The 19,240-nt window shown below is 38.8% G+C and overlaps 2 protein-coding genes across 5 annotated transcripts in view; both read right to left on the bottom strand.

The window, feature by feature from the left end:
* The window catches only part of LOC134816912 (mucin-2-like), a 765,431-nt gene that overhangs the window by 208,961 nt on the left and 537,230 nt on the right, over positions 1 to 19,240 (bottom strand). The gene's annotated exons all lie outside the window — the stretch shown is intronic.
* LOC134816223 (TOM1-like protein 2) overlaps positions 18,194 to 19,240 on the bottom strand; it is a 31,856-nt gene continuing 30,809 nt past the window's right edge. For all 4 annotated transcript variants that reach the window (XM_063824962.1, XM_063824963.1, XM_063824964.1 and 1 more), the window contains one exon: positions 18,194 to 18,950. In XM_063824962.1, the coding sequence (XP_063681032.1) occupies positions 18,844 to 18,950 (107 nt within the window). In that variant the 3' untranslated portion in view covers positions 18,194 to 18,843. The remainder of the gene's footprint in view (positions 18,951 to 19,240) is intronic.

The raw sequence follows: 19,240 nt of genomic DNA, 5'->3' as shown, positions 1-19,240 counted from the left end.
CATTTATTTCATTGAGCAATCAATATTATTCTACTACTTGGAAGGAGTTTCTAGATGTCATGGACACGTGGTGTGACGGCGCAACAAAGAAGAAGATACTTTAATTTCGCAGTACACGTTCTACCGAGAGAAAAGAGGCTTATTCTCTACTGACGCTGCCTCAAGTTTTAGCCAAGATTCTGACGGTCCAGTCTCTTGGTGGAGCAACTTCGGTTGAGAGGTACCCGAACTACAGAGTTTTCCAATGAAAGCGCTGTCGCAATCGACATCAGCCTCACCCTGTGAGACGAATTGGAGCTTGTACGACTGGGTGATAAACAAAAAAAGAAACCGCCCCACAGTTAACAAGCAGCGAGACCTTATTATTATTTATGTTATTATATTTATGTTATTATATTTATGTTAACACAAGTTTGCGTCTTATGAAAAATTCACGAATTAAGGAGCAATAATTTTATTATTATTTGCTTATTGCTAATTTGCTATACTAGTGACTTATTTTTATTCATTGTTGTTTATTTACTGTCTAATTCCGACAACATAGTTTTATCTCATTGTATCCATTTAAAGTTAAAAACGGACATTAAAATGAACGCTCGGAGCCCGGAGGCATTCAAACGTTTACGTACGGGCGTTGACTTGAACGTAAATGGGCAGACTATTTAACTTTAAGGTTAAACGGATATTAATATATGTACGCTATGCCCTAGCTGGGGCCTCTTCTCAGACTCTCGAGCGTTCAATTTGAATTGGTGTCGATTCAAAATTAAAGTTAATTAAAGTTCAATACGATAAACTTATCATTGCTGGTTTGATTTTGGAACCTTCTCTAGACCTAGTAATTTTGGATTCGTAAGTTATGTGCGAGAATAGCTTCCCAGTCCCACGTCAAAGTGATTTATAGATTATCCTTATTTTCAAGGGAATCGTTAGGTATTCGTATACTTATAGTACAGTTTTATTATTACACGTACGTGACCAATATTATTCCCCGCGCGATGTTATTACAAATTAGATTCTCTTTCACTTTGATCAGTTTCTTTCAAAAACAGATTCGCGCGTCAAATATATTTAGTTTGCGCGCTTTTTGGTACTCCCAAAAGTACGTCAAAATGCAATTCTGTGAATTGCATTATTATAAATTTATAGTCATAGGTAATAGGCTCCATGTCATTGTCCACAGGACTGGTCACCGTTAACCTTGTTTAACTTAAACTGGTCGGAAAACGCGGATGTGTTATGAAAAATAATGTTTATCGCTTTGCCATTCGGCCGGTAGAATTAGATCAGAAAATCATGCGGATACCGATAAGACGATAAAACAGTTATCGAATTTTATACCTTTACCTAAGGCTAATGGTGATGCAACGCTAATGGAATACCTTGATCAGAAAGAAGTAAGAACTTTTGCTTTTGGCAAATCTAACAACCACGGAAATTTTCAGCGACATCAACGCTAAAATCGGAAACGATTTTCACTTCAAGATCTACTTAGAGAAAGTAATGACATGTCGGTGGGGATCGCGACGTGATACAAGTAGTATAGTATGGTATCTACCTTAAGTTATGGAACTGCTGAAGGTAATTCGTTAGAAGGCTTACATCTCGATCCCGGGGTGCGGATAGAAGAAAAACATTATTTATAGTCTTGGACACTTATAACTAGCTGATAGCACAGACTACGTTTTTGTTAGGAAGAATTAGGGTCCGCAAAAGATGACAGTCAGGATAAGTTCTATGTCTGTCATGTACAATATATTATTATAGGAGAAACACTATTGTATAGAGAATATGCTATAGAAAGATATCATGTACATAAAGGTAAGTATACTTATTGGTAGAATTGTGGAACACAACAAGAAAATTGAGAATAATCTTGTGCGAGGGTAGGGACCCAGATGGCGTTTCTAACCCAAATAAACTTTAAGGAGACTTCTCATCAGTAGCCGCACCTCCTTAATCGGTTTCTGAACTGGAATTATATGGGCTTCCAGACGGCGAGACCGAGTATTACCATCCCATCCTTCTAGAGTTCATCACAAGTAGCACCCACCTTGAAGATCTTTGACACCCAGACACACCCCATTGGCGAACAAACTTTGGATATAATCTTACATGCTCCCGAAGGAATCCCTGGTTTATGGTCTTTCTCCTCGTCACCAGCACTTTCGCTAGAGTCACCAGCCCTTTCACTGGAGTCATCAGCCCAATCATTGAAGTGTACAGAAGTACAGTTGTGTGTTAGATCAATTTCTTGGTCTAACATTTAATACTAATTCGTGCGTAAAATCAAATTCGCACGTGTGCACTCAATGCAGACTGCAGTTCTGGTCACGTACCGGTAACTTTAGTCTTTAACTTAAACTGTTTGGAAAACAGATGTGTACATGAAATATATTAATGTTTATCAGCCGGTAAAGTATTTGGAGGGAAAAAACTCACATACACCAGACGAAAAATTGGAATGATTGGAGTTACTTTTACTTATCATGTCTAAATATTAATAAGGTTTATTACTGGCTCAGTTTTTGAATGTATGGGAATGAAAATAATTTCACTCGAATTTCGACAGATCTTATACTAACTTGACTGTACTTGTAGCAAACCGCATGACGTTTATTGATCATCAACTTTCAATAGTTCAAAGGTATTTTCATCCATAATTAATGATGACACATATATCTGTTAATGCTCGATACTTCATTCCGTGTACTATACAGTGTACACAATTACGTAGAGATGCTGTACTGATAGACATTGCGGATGCTGACCATTATACGATAATGAGACTAACATATTTTTTCATTAAATACCTAAATTATTAGCATTTAAAATATTTTCTGCTGACACGTGCATGCACGCGCGCTAAAACTCTTCTAACTCATCTAGAACAAGTAAAATTGCGGGAAACGATGGCGTGTCGACGTGTTAATATTTCAAATCTGATTAACGTTCCTTTACCTTATGTTCCGAACGTTAAATCTTTTAGCGAACGCGTTCACAAACTATTTTTAGTGAACGTTCCATACGTTCACTACAACTAAGCCGGGTGTCTATCAAAGTAAATACTCATACTTTGACAATGACATCATATTTGCGGACCCTAATTCTTCCTAACAAAAACGTAGTCTGTGCTATCAGCTAGTTATAAGTGTCCAAGACTATAAATAATGTTTTTCTTCTATCCGCACCCCGGGATCGAGATGTAAGCCTTCTAACGAATTACCTTCAGCAGTTCGGTTCACGTACTGTAGTGCGACACGTACTCTAGTGCGACATGTACCCTAGTGCGAAACCTCCAAGATCGACACTGTCGCAGTAGAGTACGCTACCTGGATCGTAGTGCGACACGTACCCTAGTGCGACAGAGAAATTTCAAGGCCGACACTGTCGCACTACAGTGCGCTACCTGGACTGTAGTGCGACAAGAACTAAAGTGCGACAAAACACTTTACGCAATAAAAATTTGACTTTCCATTTTTAAGTTTTAATGACAAGAGTGTAGTCGTGTATGAGTAAATATGGGGTTAAATATAAAATCAAAGATTACAATCCACGAAGATTAGGTCCACGAAGATTAGGTCCACGAAGGCAATAGCACCGATCATCTTAAAGTACTTCCGTACTGCTGAGTTCTCTGCGTTGTATTCCGGGACTAGGTCATGTTGCTGCATCTTCCTCCAAAGTGCTTGCTTGTGGTGGAAGAAGCATCCTCTCTTGGTAGTATACAGGTTGTCTCCACAGCGTTTATCAGGGCTCTCTCGTAGTCACTCATGACAGATTGAGGGTCGACTCCAAAAGCAAGGAGCTCATCCAAGAGGGCTTCATAATGTCCAACAGCATCAGCAATTAGGTAGGTGTTTCGTAGGGAGGTCAGTATCGGAAGCTTTCCGTTTCATATGCTGCTTTGCTGTGTGGACAGAGTTTGCTGCAGGAGTAGGAGGGTGGGAATAAGTCTTGTTACTGGTCACAGTACCAGTGTCGTTCATCAGACTGAGACGTCCGGAGCAGATCTTCCCAGTGGATCGCCAGTAGGTCCTGTCGTCGCGCTTCTAATTATCCAGGCAGTAGCGGTATCCGTCGTGGATAACGTTTCTTGAACCAGTAGTGCGTCCAGGAATGGAGGTGATTGAAGAATACATGTTGATGTTGTTCGATGCTTTGGTAGAATCATCGTGACTTTATATATGGCCCAAGAATATGAACTTGTTATCCAAATCGGAGATATACCTTCATACGATACGTGTGATAGGAATGAGGATCATATGCTGGTTAAGAGTTACCCGGTGGATCACACACTGCATACGTGGCTTGAACTGACCCGAAGTAATTGTGATCAGTGGATCACTTCGAAACACGTGATGTGAACCGACGAATCGTATTCGCAAGATCAATTCGAAATAAGTGACGTGAACCGACCCGACGAATCACTTAATGGTCCATAAGAAGGATAGGATGTGACCTGAGCTTGGAAATAAGTCAGGATATTTTGTCGCAGTAGAGTACGCTACCTGGATGGTAGTGCGACACGTACCCTAGTGCGACAGAGGGTGTTTTTGTCGGACTTTGCACTAGAGTACGTGTCGCATTACAGTTCGTGTCGCACTACAATAAGATTACCCTTTCTCTAAGTAGATCTTGAAGTGAAAATCGTTTCTGATTTTTCTTTTAGCGTTGATGTCGCTGAAAATTTCCGTGGTTTTTAGATTTGCCAAAAGCAAAAGTTCTTACTTCTTTCTGATCAAGGTATTCCATTAGCGTTGCATCACCATTAGCCTTAGGTAAAGGTATAAAATTCGATAACTGTTTTATCGTCTTATCGGTATCCGCATGATTTTCTGATCTAATTCTACCGGCCGAATGGCAAAGCGATAAACATAATTTTTCATAACACATCCGCGTTTTCCAACCAGTTTAAGTTAAACAAGGTTAACGGTGACCAGTCCTGTGGACAATGACATGGAGCCTATTATATATATTACCTATGACTATAAATTTATAATAATGCAATTCACAGAATTGCATTTTGACGTACTTTTGGGAGTACCAAAAGCGCGCAAACTAAATATATTTGACGCGCGAATCTGTTTTTGAAAGAAACTGATCAAAGTGAAAGAGAATCTAATTTGTAATAACATCGCGCGGGGAATAATATTGGTCACGTACGTGTAATAATAAAACTGTACTATAAGTATACGAATACCTAACGATTCCCTTAAAAATAAGGATAATCTATAAATCACTTTGACGTGGGACTGGGAAGCTATTCTCGCACATAACTTACGAATCCAAAATTACTAGGTCTAGAGAAGGTTCCAAAATCAAACCAGCAATGATAAGTTTATCTTATTGAACTTTAATTAACTTTAATTTTGAATCGACACCAATTCAAATTGAACGCTCGAGAGTCTGAGAAGAGGCCCCAGCTAGGGCATAGCGTACATATATTAATATCCGTTTAACCTTATTAAGTTAAATAGTCTGCCCATTTACGTTCAAGTCAACGCCCGTACGTAAACGTTTGAATGCCTCCGGGCTCCGAGCGTTCATTTTAATGTCCGTTTTTAACTTTAAATGGATACAATGAGATAAAACTATGTTGTCGGAATTAGACAGTAAATAAACAACAATGAATAAAAATAAGTCACTAGTATAGCAAATTAGCAATAAGCAAATAATAATAAAATTATTGCTCCTTAATTCGTGAATTTTTCATAAGACGCAAACTTGTGTTAACATAAATATAATAACATAAATATAATAACATAAATAATAATAAGGTCTCGCTGCTTGTTAACTGTGAGGCGGTTTCTTTTTTTGTTTATCACCCAGTCGTACAAGCTCCAATTCGTCTCACAGGGTGAGGCTGATGTCGATTGCGACAGCGCTTTCATTGGAAAACTTTGTAGTTCGGGTACCTCTCAACCGAAGTTGCTCCACCAAGAGACTGGACCGTCAGAATCTTGGCTAAAACTTGAGGCAGCGTCAGTAGAGAATAAGCCTCTTTTCTCTCGGTAGAACGTGTACTGCGAAATTAAAGTATCTTCTTCTTTGTTGCGCCGTCACACCACGTGTCCATGACATCTAGAAACTCCTTCCAGACATCCTGATTCGTGTGTTTATCATATCCCTGATATATAAGCCGGGTGAACACAAAACCCTACTGAATGTTTATGTAGGGGGGAATGGAGCTCGAGCCACCTTTTGTTGGCAAGACTAATCATATCGCTTTTATAGTTTCAATTGCGAAAAGCAAAATTTGCTAACTTTAAGGTGAACAGATAATATTTGTAATAAATTACACCGATGAAACCAACAGGAATCTTAAGACTATTGTCTGAAAATCTAAGCAAGACTATTATCGGCTCGAGAATTGAGCATAAATAGTCGACTTCTGTCTTCTATCCAGAAACCTAGGAGAATCAGGGGACATCCTGTTGTCAATTTATGGGAGGTCGACTTTACTGCTTTGATCACAGACGTCCGATACAGCAGCGGAAGCGCAAGATCTGCTGATGAGCAATTCCGTCGGTCTGTACCTAATCAATGACGGCTAAACTAGGTAAATTTGCGCATGAACCTTTCAATATTATAGATTATACTTTTCCGAGCCACCGAATTCAGCCTGTATTATTCTATGGCTGAGACCCATTGGATATCGGTTAGTAGCTGTCTGAAAACTATAAGCGTATTAATGGCTGTTACAGTAGGCCCTCAACAGTTGAATACCATCCCCAAGCCAACAGTGATGATTAGTCGAAGCATAATGAAACTAGCCAAGTATTTAGCGAGACACAATGATGAACTGGCCGATCAAGCACTTTTTGGGATTCCCAGCATAAAATAACAACACCTGTTTCCAAACAGTTAAAGTTAAAGATTATAAACTTACCGTGGCCTAATTCTGAGAACATGGAACGCACACGTGCCAATATGATTTTACGCGCGAATTACCCAGAATTAACTGAAACTGAATGCTGAAAGAGAATCTTATCGCTGATCGCGTCGCGCGGGGAATAATTTTGGTCATGTACATCATTTTGTGTTCCCTTTTAAATACAATTACCAGTGCAGAGAGTAGTTTCAGAAACGCAAATTCAACTTGCAAAGATTAATTTACCTGGGTAACCTCGCTCAGGCTTTTGCATTTATTAAGTTAAACACATTGATTTAACATTGAACATATTATGGCGATTAAAAATATGTCTATAGCAGATAGGGCGGAATGACAGGTTCAGCAACGCCCAGGAATTACAAGCAGCAAATTCTGCTACTGCTAGTGCTATCAGTATCACGGAGAATCGAAGCAAATATTATAGTGGTACCGTGGCATGTCCATTCTGGGTCAGCGTTGTATATACTTATATATGTTGCATGGATAAGTCCCTGCTTGCTGTTGGCGTTGCTGCGGCGAGGCTGGCTGGAATAATTGTCGGAGAACTCTTTGGCTTCGTACTCTCTTCACTTCTTTCTCCGCACAAAACTGTTCAATCCGTGGGAGGCCCTGTTATTCAAATAAAGTTCTGAACCCTCAATCAAGCGTTTAGTTCTAAAACTTTGGTAATGGAAATTGTAGTTTTGTAGCTTTTCTCATAACTATCGTCCTATCGAACTGATGATCAATAAACATCACGCGGTTTGCTACAATCAAGTTAGTATAAGGAGTCGTTTACATATCAGCAGAGGGGTCTTCCAAATTGCAAATGATTACGATTGACCATATAATATTGTAATTTTGGCACAATAGCACAATACTAATAGCGATACCCGGATTTAACATTTAAACAATTTGTAATCGTATTGCCATGCAGTGTTTGTGTAACTGTAGTACTAGTTGGTAATCGCTTTTCTTGTCAAAAAGTTAATATTTGTTTCCTTCGATAGTAAATTATTTTGTCCCAAATTCATATATTTTCTAATAATACAAAATTGTTTTTAGACCAATTATACAATGTCAATAAGTCATGTGGCATGTAAGGCGCCAAAGACAAATTGCTAAAAGGCTCGGCGCAACTGCAGAAAACTGCCACTAACTGCTACAAACTGCCACTAACTGCTACAAACTGCCACTAACTGCTGCAAACTGCGCGCGCAGTGCGTGGGCGCGATTGTAGCAGTTAGTGGCAGTTAGTGGCAGTTAGTGGCAGTTTGTAGCAGTTAGTGGCAGTTTGTAACAGTTAGTGGCAGTTTGTGGCAGTTAGTGGCAGTTTGTGGCAGTTAGTGGCAGTTTGTAGCAGTTAGTGACAGTTTCTTTGCACTTTGCTCCTCCTGTGCTCACAAGCCTCGTACGCCTCAAGGTTAGAAGTCATTATAAGAAACTTTTTGCGTTTTGTTTCTAGATGTTTGAGCAAGTAAGAATGATGATTAACAAGAGCGCAATGCACACTTTCTGCTATCATTAACAAGTGATTTTCACTTTCAGTGCGAGCGATTGTTTTGGACCCGAGTCCATTATTGAGAGCCGGGTGAGACAGGCGGCCCAGAAAAGGGCTAGAGATTCAGCCAAGAAAACTTTTAGTTTCAAAGATTTTAGATAGATTTATTGTGTTCTCTGAGAAACCCCGGACCTTTGCTGGAATCAAGCGAAACTTCGAAGACAACATGAGGTAATGTTGTTTCAAAATTGAAGAACTTAATCCACTCTCTGCTTGCATCGTAAGGAATTGAGTAAACCCTGTTAGGTACTCTGTTATGAAGGACTTGACCCTGAATTTCGTTTTCCAGGATGACCCAGTGTAACCCGAGATCCCAAGCGAAATTCCTGAATGTTGCATCGCGACCTCTCACAGACTGTTTCGGGAATGATAATGATGATCTGATTAACTGGGTCGCTGTTCCGTTCTTGCACATAGTATGTGACACGAATTGAAAAACTGTTGATGTTCATTCCTGTTTCAGTCGTGCTTTATTTATTTGAATTTGCTAATTTTCATCGTGGAAAACAGTCACGACAAGGTGCATTTTCAGCATCGACTCTTAGCCCTCGACAGGATTAAGACCGCCTACAAAGATCTCTTGGTTGTTGGAGGCAAGAGCGGGAAGGCAGAACCTCAGGATATAAAGACTCTGATACAGTCGAGAGATATCTTTTTAGAGGAGTACAGGAAATTTGGACAGTCATCGTCTATCAAGGTATTGTTGTAGCTTGTAGCGAAACTGGCATTCTTCCAACTCCCAAGATAGCCTGCAACAATTTAGGATTCGTGCTTAAGTCTGATATTGGAAAATTCTAGTCTGATTAATTGTAGTAATTCTCCAGCATCGTTTTCTTAACAACCTTTCAATTTAACTAGATCCACATGCTCGAGGATCACTTTGTCGACCAGATCGTACTGTGGGGGATGTTATCGGGCTCATTTAACGAGCAAGGAGGAGAGAGCTGTCATTCCCTTTTCAAGCGACATGAACACCTGACTAGTACGAAAATCAGCTAATTTAAGACAGTTTGATCAACTCATTTGGAGACAGAAGTTTAAGTCAACTCGTTATTAGCATTAATCACGTTTAAAGTGTACAAATAATCTCTTTCCCCCTTTCAATTTTCATGCTAGACAGTCACTATACAGTAGAATCTTAACAGCGACAATTTTCAGATCACATTCGCAACGAAGAGGAAAGAGTGACTAAGAAATGTGAAATAGCCACCAGGAAATATCTCCTTAAACTTAAATCACGGCAAAAGTCATGAGCGGACACTATTATGATATTTGAAACACATCTTTCGGAAAACGCTGCCTATTCATTATTCTACTAAAAAGTTTTCGTAAGCAGCGACTGCAACAAGATTCGCGCACGCGCGTTTTTATCGCCGCGCGAAGCTTTTAAAATTTTGATAACGTGTCAAGAGTGTGCGATTAACACAATGCTAGACCTGTACGAAACCTTATTGAAGCTCTTAAAACCAATTAACGTGCAGTTGTCAAGCATAATTCCGAGTTTTCCGGTCAAAAATGGATTCAAAACGACTGAATAGTGAAAATAGTTTCAATGAAACTCGTTTATTCAGCAAACATGGAGAATAACGCTCCTTACAGCTCGATGCATTGTTTTAAGTGACTTTCAGGTATTTGAAACTGAAATGCAAGCAAGTCAGCTTAATTCTGACCCATTGATGAGGCATCAAATATTAAATAATGGTAAAGAGACCGGTTCCTCCCAAAACCTAGTTTTAGAACCTACTTAGATGTCAGACTTGGGTGAACCATGTAGCTGTTAAGATATATCAACTTATTTGATATGTGCACGCATTCTACATGAGTTACTGATCATACTCAAATCACAACCACCATGCTACTAATATATTAATAAGCAAATATCATACTTGGAGTTTTATCCTCGATGGGCGAGCAATAATTGGACGTTTCTCGTCATTCTAACGTTTATCGTACGATAGAGAGGCGAGAAACGATTATCGTGCGAATATCGACGATAATCGTCGGGATGTATAATAATTGCGCGCAGCAGACGATTATCGTCGATTATCGTCAAACTGCACGATTAACGTACGATTATTGTGCGCGACTAAAATCTGCGAAATGGCCCATATTTTCCACTGTGACATATATGTTTCGTATTTCAGCGGCGCGCGCTTCGCGCGCGAAGCGTGGCATGCAACGTACGTCAAGGTGCAAGGAGGAAGCTAATAGCATTTTTTGTTAGTAATAGTATGTTTAAATCGCATCAAAAAATTTCCTACACAACCAAAGATACAGCCATTTAAAATGTTGTTCGTACTAAACACATCGCAATATCAACAAAACCGATCAAAATAACGTTTAAACAATCATTGCACGTGCACGTGCGTGTAATAACCCTCGTTACCATAGTTACTACGCAACTTCCTATTTCTCGTCTAATTTGCACGTGGGCGGTCGCACAGACATCACAGTGCTGGCAAGCACGAGCGGTGTCTTTATTGGGGGTATACTATGTACCCCCTTTACTTTTATAACCCCTTTACACCCCCTTTGGTACACGTCAGAAGCCTCTTTCGTGCACGCGAAGCGTGCACTCCGGCCGGAGGCGGCGGCCGAAGGCCGCCGCCTCCGGCAGGAGTTTGTCAGGCATTAAGACTCGTCGGAAGTCGTTCAGCAGATTTATTTTTAGTTCAAAGCATTCTAAATTGATGTCAAAGATGACAGGAATAAAAAATAGTAATGTTGAGATTTTTAAGAAATTTGCATAAAATACTCGCCAGCACTGTTATACGAAATTCGGTAAAAAACCCAAAATCGCCATATTCAGGTGCCTTATAAAAAAACCATGTTAAAATTGAGTTAGAGATCTGAAATTTTTCAGGGCGTCTAGACGTTGACCAAATCGACTGCAAAAAAAGTGTCCGCTGCCAGTGTCTCTCTTTTCCAAACAAAAGGAAATGATATTAATTTGAGGAACCGTCCGCTAATGCAAAATGATACCGAGAATGAAATCGGTCGCTCGCTTTTCCCATTCATTCACGGCTTACGAATTGTAATAAAGCTTATTAAATGGGAAAAGCGAGCGACCGATTTCATTCTCGGTATCATTTTGCATTAGCGGACGGTTCCTCAAATTAATATCATTTCCTTTTGTTTGGAAAAGAGAGACACTGGCAGCGGTACACTCTACCCATGATTATGGGTTTTGGTCAAATATCATCTCTTTTTGATTATAATGTCAGAATAATTTACACAGTCGAAACTTCATTAACATAATTATAAATAAGGAGATAATTTCAACGATTACGATATTCTGCCTTTGAAAACTTTTCCTTGTGTTTAGGTAGGTATATCTGTCGATAACCGACTGAATATGGCACTTTTTACTCATTTAGGTTGGCATTAAATTCATATATAATGCCATTTAAATATCGTGGAAAGCAGAATATATTCGAAATCACGAATGAGCAAAATTCTCACCTTTCGCACGTGCAAACTTTGAGCGGACGTTGCGTGCGCATACAATATTGAATCACCGTAAATTTTGCATAGTGGTATTTAATATATAGTTTGATAAGCATGCAAAGTTTCAGAAGATTTCAAAAAGAACTTGGATCACAACGGGACTCCAAAGTTGATAAAAATCGTGAAAATAACAATTTTTAGTGATTTTAGCTATTTTAAATCAATTTGGGCGTGTCCCCACGTGTGCAACTTTTCGATTTTCAACTTTAAAACTAGCCTATAACACAATTTAGACCTTTAAGAAGCAAAATTGAGCTCCACAACCCAAGGGATGGCCCAACACCAGAGAATACTAATTCACAACTTTTGTGTTTTTATAAAATTATTCTTCAAAAAAGCACTAACTTCAATAGCAAATATCTTTATGAAGGAGCAAGGTAGGAAACTTTTCCGGTAGATTTTCGGAATGCTTGAACAATTATCTAAGGTAAAAATGTCCTCAGATTTTGAATAAAATTACTCCTTAATGGTGTAAAATTGATTTGAAAAGTTGTTACTTTGTCAAAAATTAAGTTTTAAAAACACTTAATTTGATGACGTCATCAAGTGATAATGATGACGTTAAATTATTTTTCAATACAATGTAAACTAAAGCTTAAACGATTATCTTTAAAACCTGTGGTTCGAGATGACTGTATCGTTTATACTTTTGGATCTACGGACACTTAAATGTAGGCTACAATTGACTGCCAAAAGCGTCTATCACAGTGCTGGCAAGCACGACCGTTGCATTTATTGTGGGTATACTATGTACCCCATTTACTATTATACCCCCTTTACTATTATACCCCCTTTACTATTATTATATACCCCCTTTGGTACACGTTACAAGCCTCTTTCGTGCACGCGAAGCGTGCACTCCGGCCGAAGCCGGCGGCCGAAGGCCGCCGCCTCCGGCAGGAGTTTTTCAGGCATTAAGACTCATCGGAAGTCGTTCAGCAGATTTATTTTTAGTTCAAAACATTCTAATTTGATGTCAAAGATGACAGGAATAAAAAATAGTTATGTTGGGATTTTTAAGAAATTTGCATAAATGATAAAATACTCGCCAGCACTGTTATACGAAATTCGGTAAAAAACCCAAAATCGCCATATTCAGGTGCCTTAAAAACCATGTTAAAATTGAGTTAGAGATCTGAAATTTTGCAAGGCGTCTAGACGTTGACCAAATCGACTGCAAAAAAAGTTTCAGGCTTCAGGAACATCGGGAAGTGGGTTTTCTAGAACCCCTGTTTTACGACAGATTGTCGTGATATCTATATTATACATATTCAGGGATAGACGCTTTGCCAGTCAATTGTAGCCTGTATTTAATTGTCCGTAGATTCAAAAGTATAAAAGATACAGCCATTTCCGACCACAGGTCTTGAAAATAATTGTTTACACTTTAGTTTACATTGTATAAAAAAATTATTTGACGTCATGAACACCCCTTGATGACGTCATCAAGTTAACCGTTTTTAAAACTTGATTTTTGACAAAGTAATAACTTTTAAAAATGATTTTACACCATAAAAAAGTAATTGTATTCAAAATCTGAGGAAATTTTCATCTTAGATAATTGTTCAAGCATTCTGAAAATCGACCGGAAAGTTTTTCTAGCTTGCTCCCTCATAAAGATATTTGTCATTGAAGTTTGTGCTTTTTTGAAGAATTATTTTATAAAAACGTCAATTTTGCGATTTAGTATTCTCTGGTGTTGGGCCATGCCTTGGGTTGTGGAGCTCAGTTCTGCTTTCTATAGGTATAAATTGTGCATTAGGCTAGATTTAAAGTTGAAAATCGAAAAGTTGCACACGTGGGGACACGGCTAAATTGATAGAAAATTGCTAAAATCACTGAAAATTGCTGTTTTCGTCATTTTCTGTCAACTTTAGAGTGCCGTTGTGATTACAGTTCTTCTTAAAATACTTTGAAACTTTGCATGCTTATCAAGCTATATATAAAACAATTACATGCAAAAATTTACGGCGATTCAATACTGGATGCGCACGCAACGTCCACTCAAAGTTTGCACGTGCGAAAGGTGAGAATTTTGCTCATTCGTGATTTCCAACAAATTCTGCTTTGCCACGACAATTTAATGTCATTATATATGAATTTAATGCCAACTTGAATGAGTATTAAGTGGCATATTCAGTCAGTGATCGACCGATATGCTTACCTAAACACAAGGAAATGTTTTTAAAGGAAAAATTTCGAAATCGTTGAAACTTCCTCCTTATTAATGAAGATATACTAGTTTATATTTTGACTTTATAAAGTACCCTGACATTATAATCAAAAAGAGATGATATTTTACCAAAACCCATAATCATGGGTAGAGTGGACCGCTGCCAGTGTCTCTCTTTCCCAAACAAAAGGAAATGATATTAATTTGATTGACCGTTCTCAAATGCAAAATGATACCGAGAATGAAATCGGTCGCTCGCTTTTCCCATTCATTTACAATTGTAATAGATTAAGAAAAACTACCCAAAGGCAGCTGTACTCGGCAATAAAGATTCAATAAACTTCAGCTAATTCAATAAGTAATAACTACCACCCTTACCCCGAAATACTAGGTATCGACCCGAACGCAACCCAAAGAGATTTTTACAGCATCTGATTGATGTAATCAATCGAAACTTATTACAATTCGTAAGCCGTGAATGAATGGGAAAAGCGAGCGACCGATTTCATTCTCGGTATCATTTTGCATTTGAGAACGGTCAATCAAATTAATATCATTTCCTTTTGTTTGGGAAAGAGAGACACTGGCAGCGGTCCACTCTACCCATGATTATGGGTTTTGGTAAAATACATCTATACATATTGATATATACATATATATACTTCACGACAATCTGTTGATTCACGATGTCAATCCTTCGCAGCTCGGTGAGGCACAGTGGTGCATCTCGCCGATCTACCGAAGTGGTTGCGAGAAGCATTATTTGATGCGCGCGCGACCCAGTAGTGCATCGCGCTACAAGACAATCTGTTGTAAAACAGGGGTTCCAGAAAACCCACTTGCCGATACTGCTGAAACATGAAATTTTGTTTACAGTCGATTTGGACAAGGTCTAGACGCCATGCAAAGTTTCAGATCTCTTACTCAATTTTAACATGGTTTTTAAGGCACCTGAATATGGCGATTTTGGGTTTTTTACCTAATTTCGTATAACATGCTGGCTCGTATTTTGCGCAAATTTCTTAAAAACCTCCACATAACTATTTCTTATTCCTGTCATCTTTAACATTGAATTAGAATGTTTTTTACTTAAAATTTAAATATACCTGCTGAACTACTTTCGATGAGTCTTAATGCCCGGAAAACAATAAAGGGGATATAATAGTATAGGGGGTAAATAGTATTGTGAATATAACAGCAACGGTAATGCTTGCCAGCATTGTGATATATACATATATTCAGGGATAGACGCTTTGCCAGTCAATTATAGGCTATATTTAGGTGTCCGTAGATTCAAAAGCTTTAAAGATACGTCCATTTCGGACCTCAGGTCTTGAAGATAATTATTTAGACTTTAGTTTAAGTTATATTTAAAAGTAATTTAACTTTGACATCAAATTAGAATGTTTTGAACTAAAAATAAATCTGCTGAACGACTTCCGATGAGTCTTAATGCCTGAAAAACTCCTGCCGGAGGCGGCGGCCTTCGGCCGCCGCCTCCGGCCGGAGTGCACGCTTCGCGTGCACGAAAGAGGCTTGTAACGTGTACCAAAGGGGGTATAATAGTAAAGGGGGTGTAATAGTAAAGGGGTATAATAGTAAAGGGGGTACATAGTATACCCACAGTAAATGCACCGGTCGTGCTTGCCAGCACTGTGATACTCAGATCATTATATTATGGGAGCATTATATTATATGGGAGCGTTATTACGTTGCGTTTGTAGGTTTATAATCTACCAGGACGTGCGCCGAGTTGGACTCAGTTGAAACAAATATTTTACGAGTATCACCCGTTAACGTTGCGTCAGAAAATTTCTCGATTACAAACAAGAGAGGCCACTCCCTTGTTTTAGACGCTGTCCTGAGGACAGTGTCCTCTACTCATTATAGTAATGTTTCATCGTACCAAGCACTTGTATCTCCTAATACGGCTATAAGCATTAAGCAACCTGGTTTGTTAGATTATCTTATCTCTTCTATCTGTAACGGTTATACGGAGTGGTGTCACGTGTTACTGCAGTGCAGACTGCAGTGATAAGTAACAAAATACAAGGTTGATCATGAATGAATATCATATAGATATCATGAAACATGAAACCTCATGAGAAGCCTCGCTTCCATGAATTTTCGCCCCACATTGACCACTCTTATCTGAGAATCTGAGAACTGAAAGCTTTAAGGTGTGTTCAAAGGGGGACTGGACTATCACGTGACGTAGTTTTAATCAATGGTGAGAGTGATGCTTATAGTTCATGCAGAAGAGAAGCTGTGCCTGATAATAATAAATGTATAGCACAACCTCTATAACTATAAGTCTATAGTATCAAGGCAATAAGTAGTTCCTTCGTACTTTCGTATAGACCCTCTGTCATTGCCCTGTACTAGGATCCAGTCTGGGGTTATTATATAGTTCAATTTGTAGAGATAGACACAGTTGCAGACGATTGTAGGACTGAATCCCTACCGGACGGAATCACTACCACCCAAATATCACTACTGGTAGTGATTCAGTCCGGTAGTGATTCAGTCCTGAAATATACCTCAATCCCTACCAGTTGATCTTAGTTTACTAGTCTAATATCATGACGTGATCTGAGCCGGTGCTCTCATGGAGTGCTTGCTATGGGGCCTGTCAGACATGTGATCCACAGACTTACGTACGCAACGAGGAGCCCTAACGAGAACTGGTTCGGATCAAGTCATCCATAATGACCTGCTATACGACAATACAGTGATGTGAACCTTCACTCCTCCTACGACACCAACACCAGAAGATCTATCCTCCTTGGTACTGCAGACAACATCAACATCATCTATCAGTCAGATCACCTCGTCGTGGATGGAACCTTTAAGACCTCTCCAGACCTGTTTCCACTTCAAACAGTCCTTGTGGAGACACCTGCAGAGCGAGGGACTTGCTGCTGACTACTCTATCGACAACTCTCCTATCAGAAAGTCCTTCATGCAGATTGGAGCTCTCCCCTTCGTTCCAGTCAGTGATGTGGACCAGGCGTGGCGGCTTCTCAAACCTTCTCTTCCTGCTGAGATGACTGCCTTCGCAAGATACTTTGAGTCGACATGGATCGGAACCACCTCCACCCCTCCTCTCTTCAGGCACGACTCCTGGAATCACCACGAAGCGTCACAGGATCACATCAAAGTGGTTAGGTTTAGATATTAGCGGTAGTGATTCAGTCCGGTAGTGATTCAGTCCTAAAATATACCTCAATCCCTACCAATAGTGATTGGTAGTGATTCAGTCCGTTAGGGATTCAGTCATGTAGTGATTCGGTCCGTTCACCGTTGCAGACATTAAATATACTATTACTAAGATAGCTCATTGTATGTAAAGGGAATTAATAGCGTAGTGTTGCTTGTTATGTAGGTTTACAACCTACCAGGACGCGCGCCGAGTTGGATATGGAACAGATATTTTACGAGTATCACCCGTCAAAGTGTTGCACAATAAGACAATAAGATAAAGTTTCGTTCCGAGATCTGAAGATCATGTTGTATTTGTAATGAGAGATTGACTGCGAACAGAGTTTGTAAAGAGCTGTCTGCAATTTCAAAATACTTAATTGTAATCGTTTAACAATTTAGTGCAACTGCTTATATAATATAGGAACCGTATTATATAACTGGACATGGTTACTATCAAATAATTTAAAAATTGAATGCCTGGCGGTGCAATTGTGGGATTCTTTAATGTTAGAAATGTTGAATTCTTCAATTGTATATTCATATATCTATATTTGACTGACTAATTAGTACCTAATTGGTTGCGGGTGAGAAATTCAGTTAAAAGTGTTTCGACTTCTAATTCTGCGTGTTAGGTCTGTAATTATAGTAATTATAGTTCCCACAAAGGGATATCACAATCACTTCGTCTGTTCGTTATTTTGTTACTGTTAGGGCAGAAAGTCTGTAAATTCCATTAGCAATGCTAAAGTTCTATTAAAAGTTTTGTACTTCATAGTTTAGTTGTCCGGTCTTACCATGGTGTCTGCACATACTGCTGCTTCTGCTTTAATTTAGAAAACATTTCTCAATAGGGTGAGGAAGATAAACACCAAAATTTAACTTTTAAGGACTGAAAACTGTCAAATTTATCAATGAAATCGATAGTATTCATAACCAGTCGCAGTATAATATAGTAATATATAGTTAAATGACTGAAACTCTCTCGTGAGTCCAGCTCAAAACCGAAAACTTTAGCCTGTTCAAAACTCTTCACCATCTACATTCTACAAGAAAAGCGTTCATAACAATTCCATCACATTTTTTTCCTGATAAAATCCACAAAATACTAGAGATGATTTCATTTTGAATAGGAGTCATGATACCAAACAAATTCTTCCATTTAAGATTCAATACAAATGATATGATGCCAAATTAGTTTCCCTCTCAATAATGATTGTACCCCGCGAAACAGATTCAAATAATGTACCACTACTTTCAGTCTGAAATATGATAATTTTGTCATCAAATTTGACATCAAAATACGTACTTCCCCATCGTTTTAACAACAAAACGAAATAAAAGTCAAACCACTAAAACAAGAATGAGCAACACAATGAAACAAAAATGTCTACTGTCACTAACGTTTCTCTTTATATTCACAGTTCTATACACAGCTGAGTAACAAATTCACCAAATTCTATCAACTGATACACTGAAAGTTCACATGACTCTATGAGAGAAAGATTCACGTGGACGGGAACTTTCTCACAAAGCCAACAAATCGTCGTCTTGTTTGCGGGATTGTTTGTTGGACGTGGTCAAGGCAGTAGTCGGGGGAGCGGGAGCTCTCTCGTTGAGGAACCTATCAAACTCTGAGGTTAAATGTTATATGTTAGAAAGGAATGTTGGAATGGAATGAAGTTGGTGGAACATTAATCATATTGTTGACGAGAAAATCGCTCGTTTTGAGGAGAAAATAGCGACCGGTCAGAGGCATCAGGCAACATGTAGTTGCGGTAAAATATCGCAAATAGTACAATTCCGCATCTAAATTTAGAGACAAAAACGACGCAGTTAAGCTGAACAATTCGCCAAATTTGCAGCCCTTAGGCTTAGGTACTATCAGATTATTATATAACGTTGCATTACACGGTTGATCACT

Source organism: Bolinopsis microptera, chromosome 6 (genome assembly GCF_026151205.1).
Source record: "Bolinopsis microptera isolate Bmic1 chromosome 6, MBARI_Bmic_1.0, whole genome shotgun sequence".
Lineage (NCBI taxonomy): Eukaryota > Metazoa > Ctenophora > Tentaculata > Lobata > Bolinopsidae > Bolinopsis > Bolinopsis microptera.
This window is presented reverse-complemented; position numbering and strand designations above follow the sequence as displayed.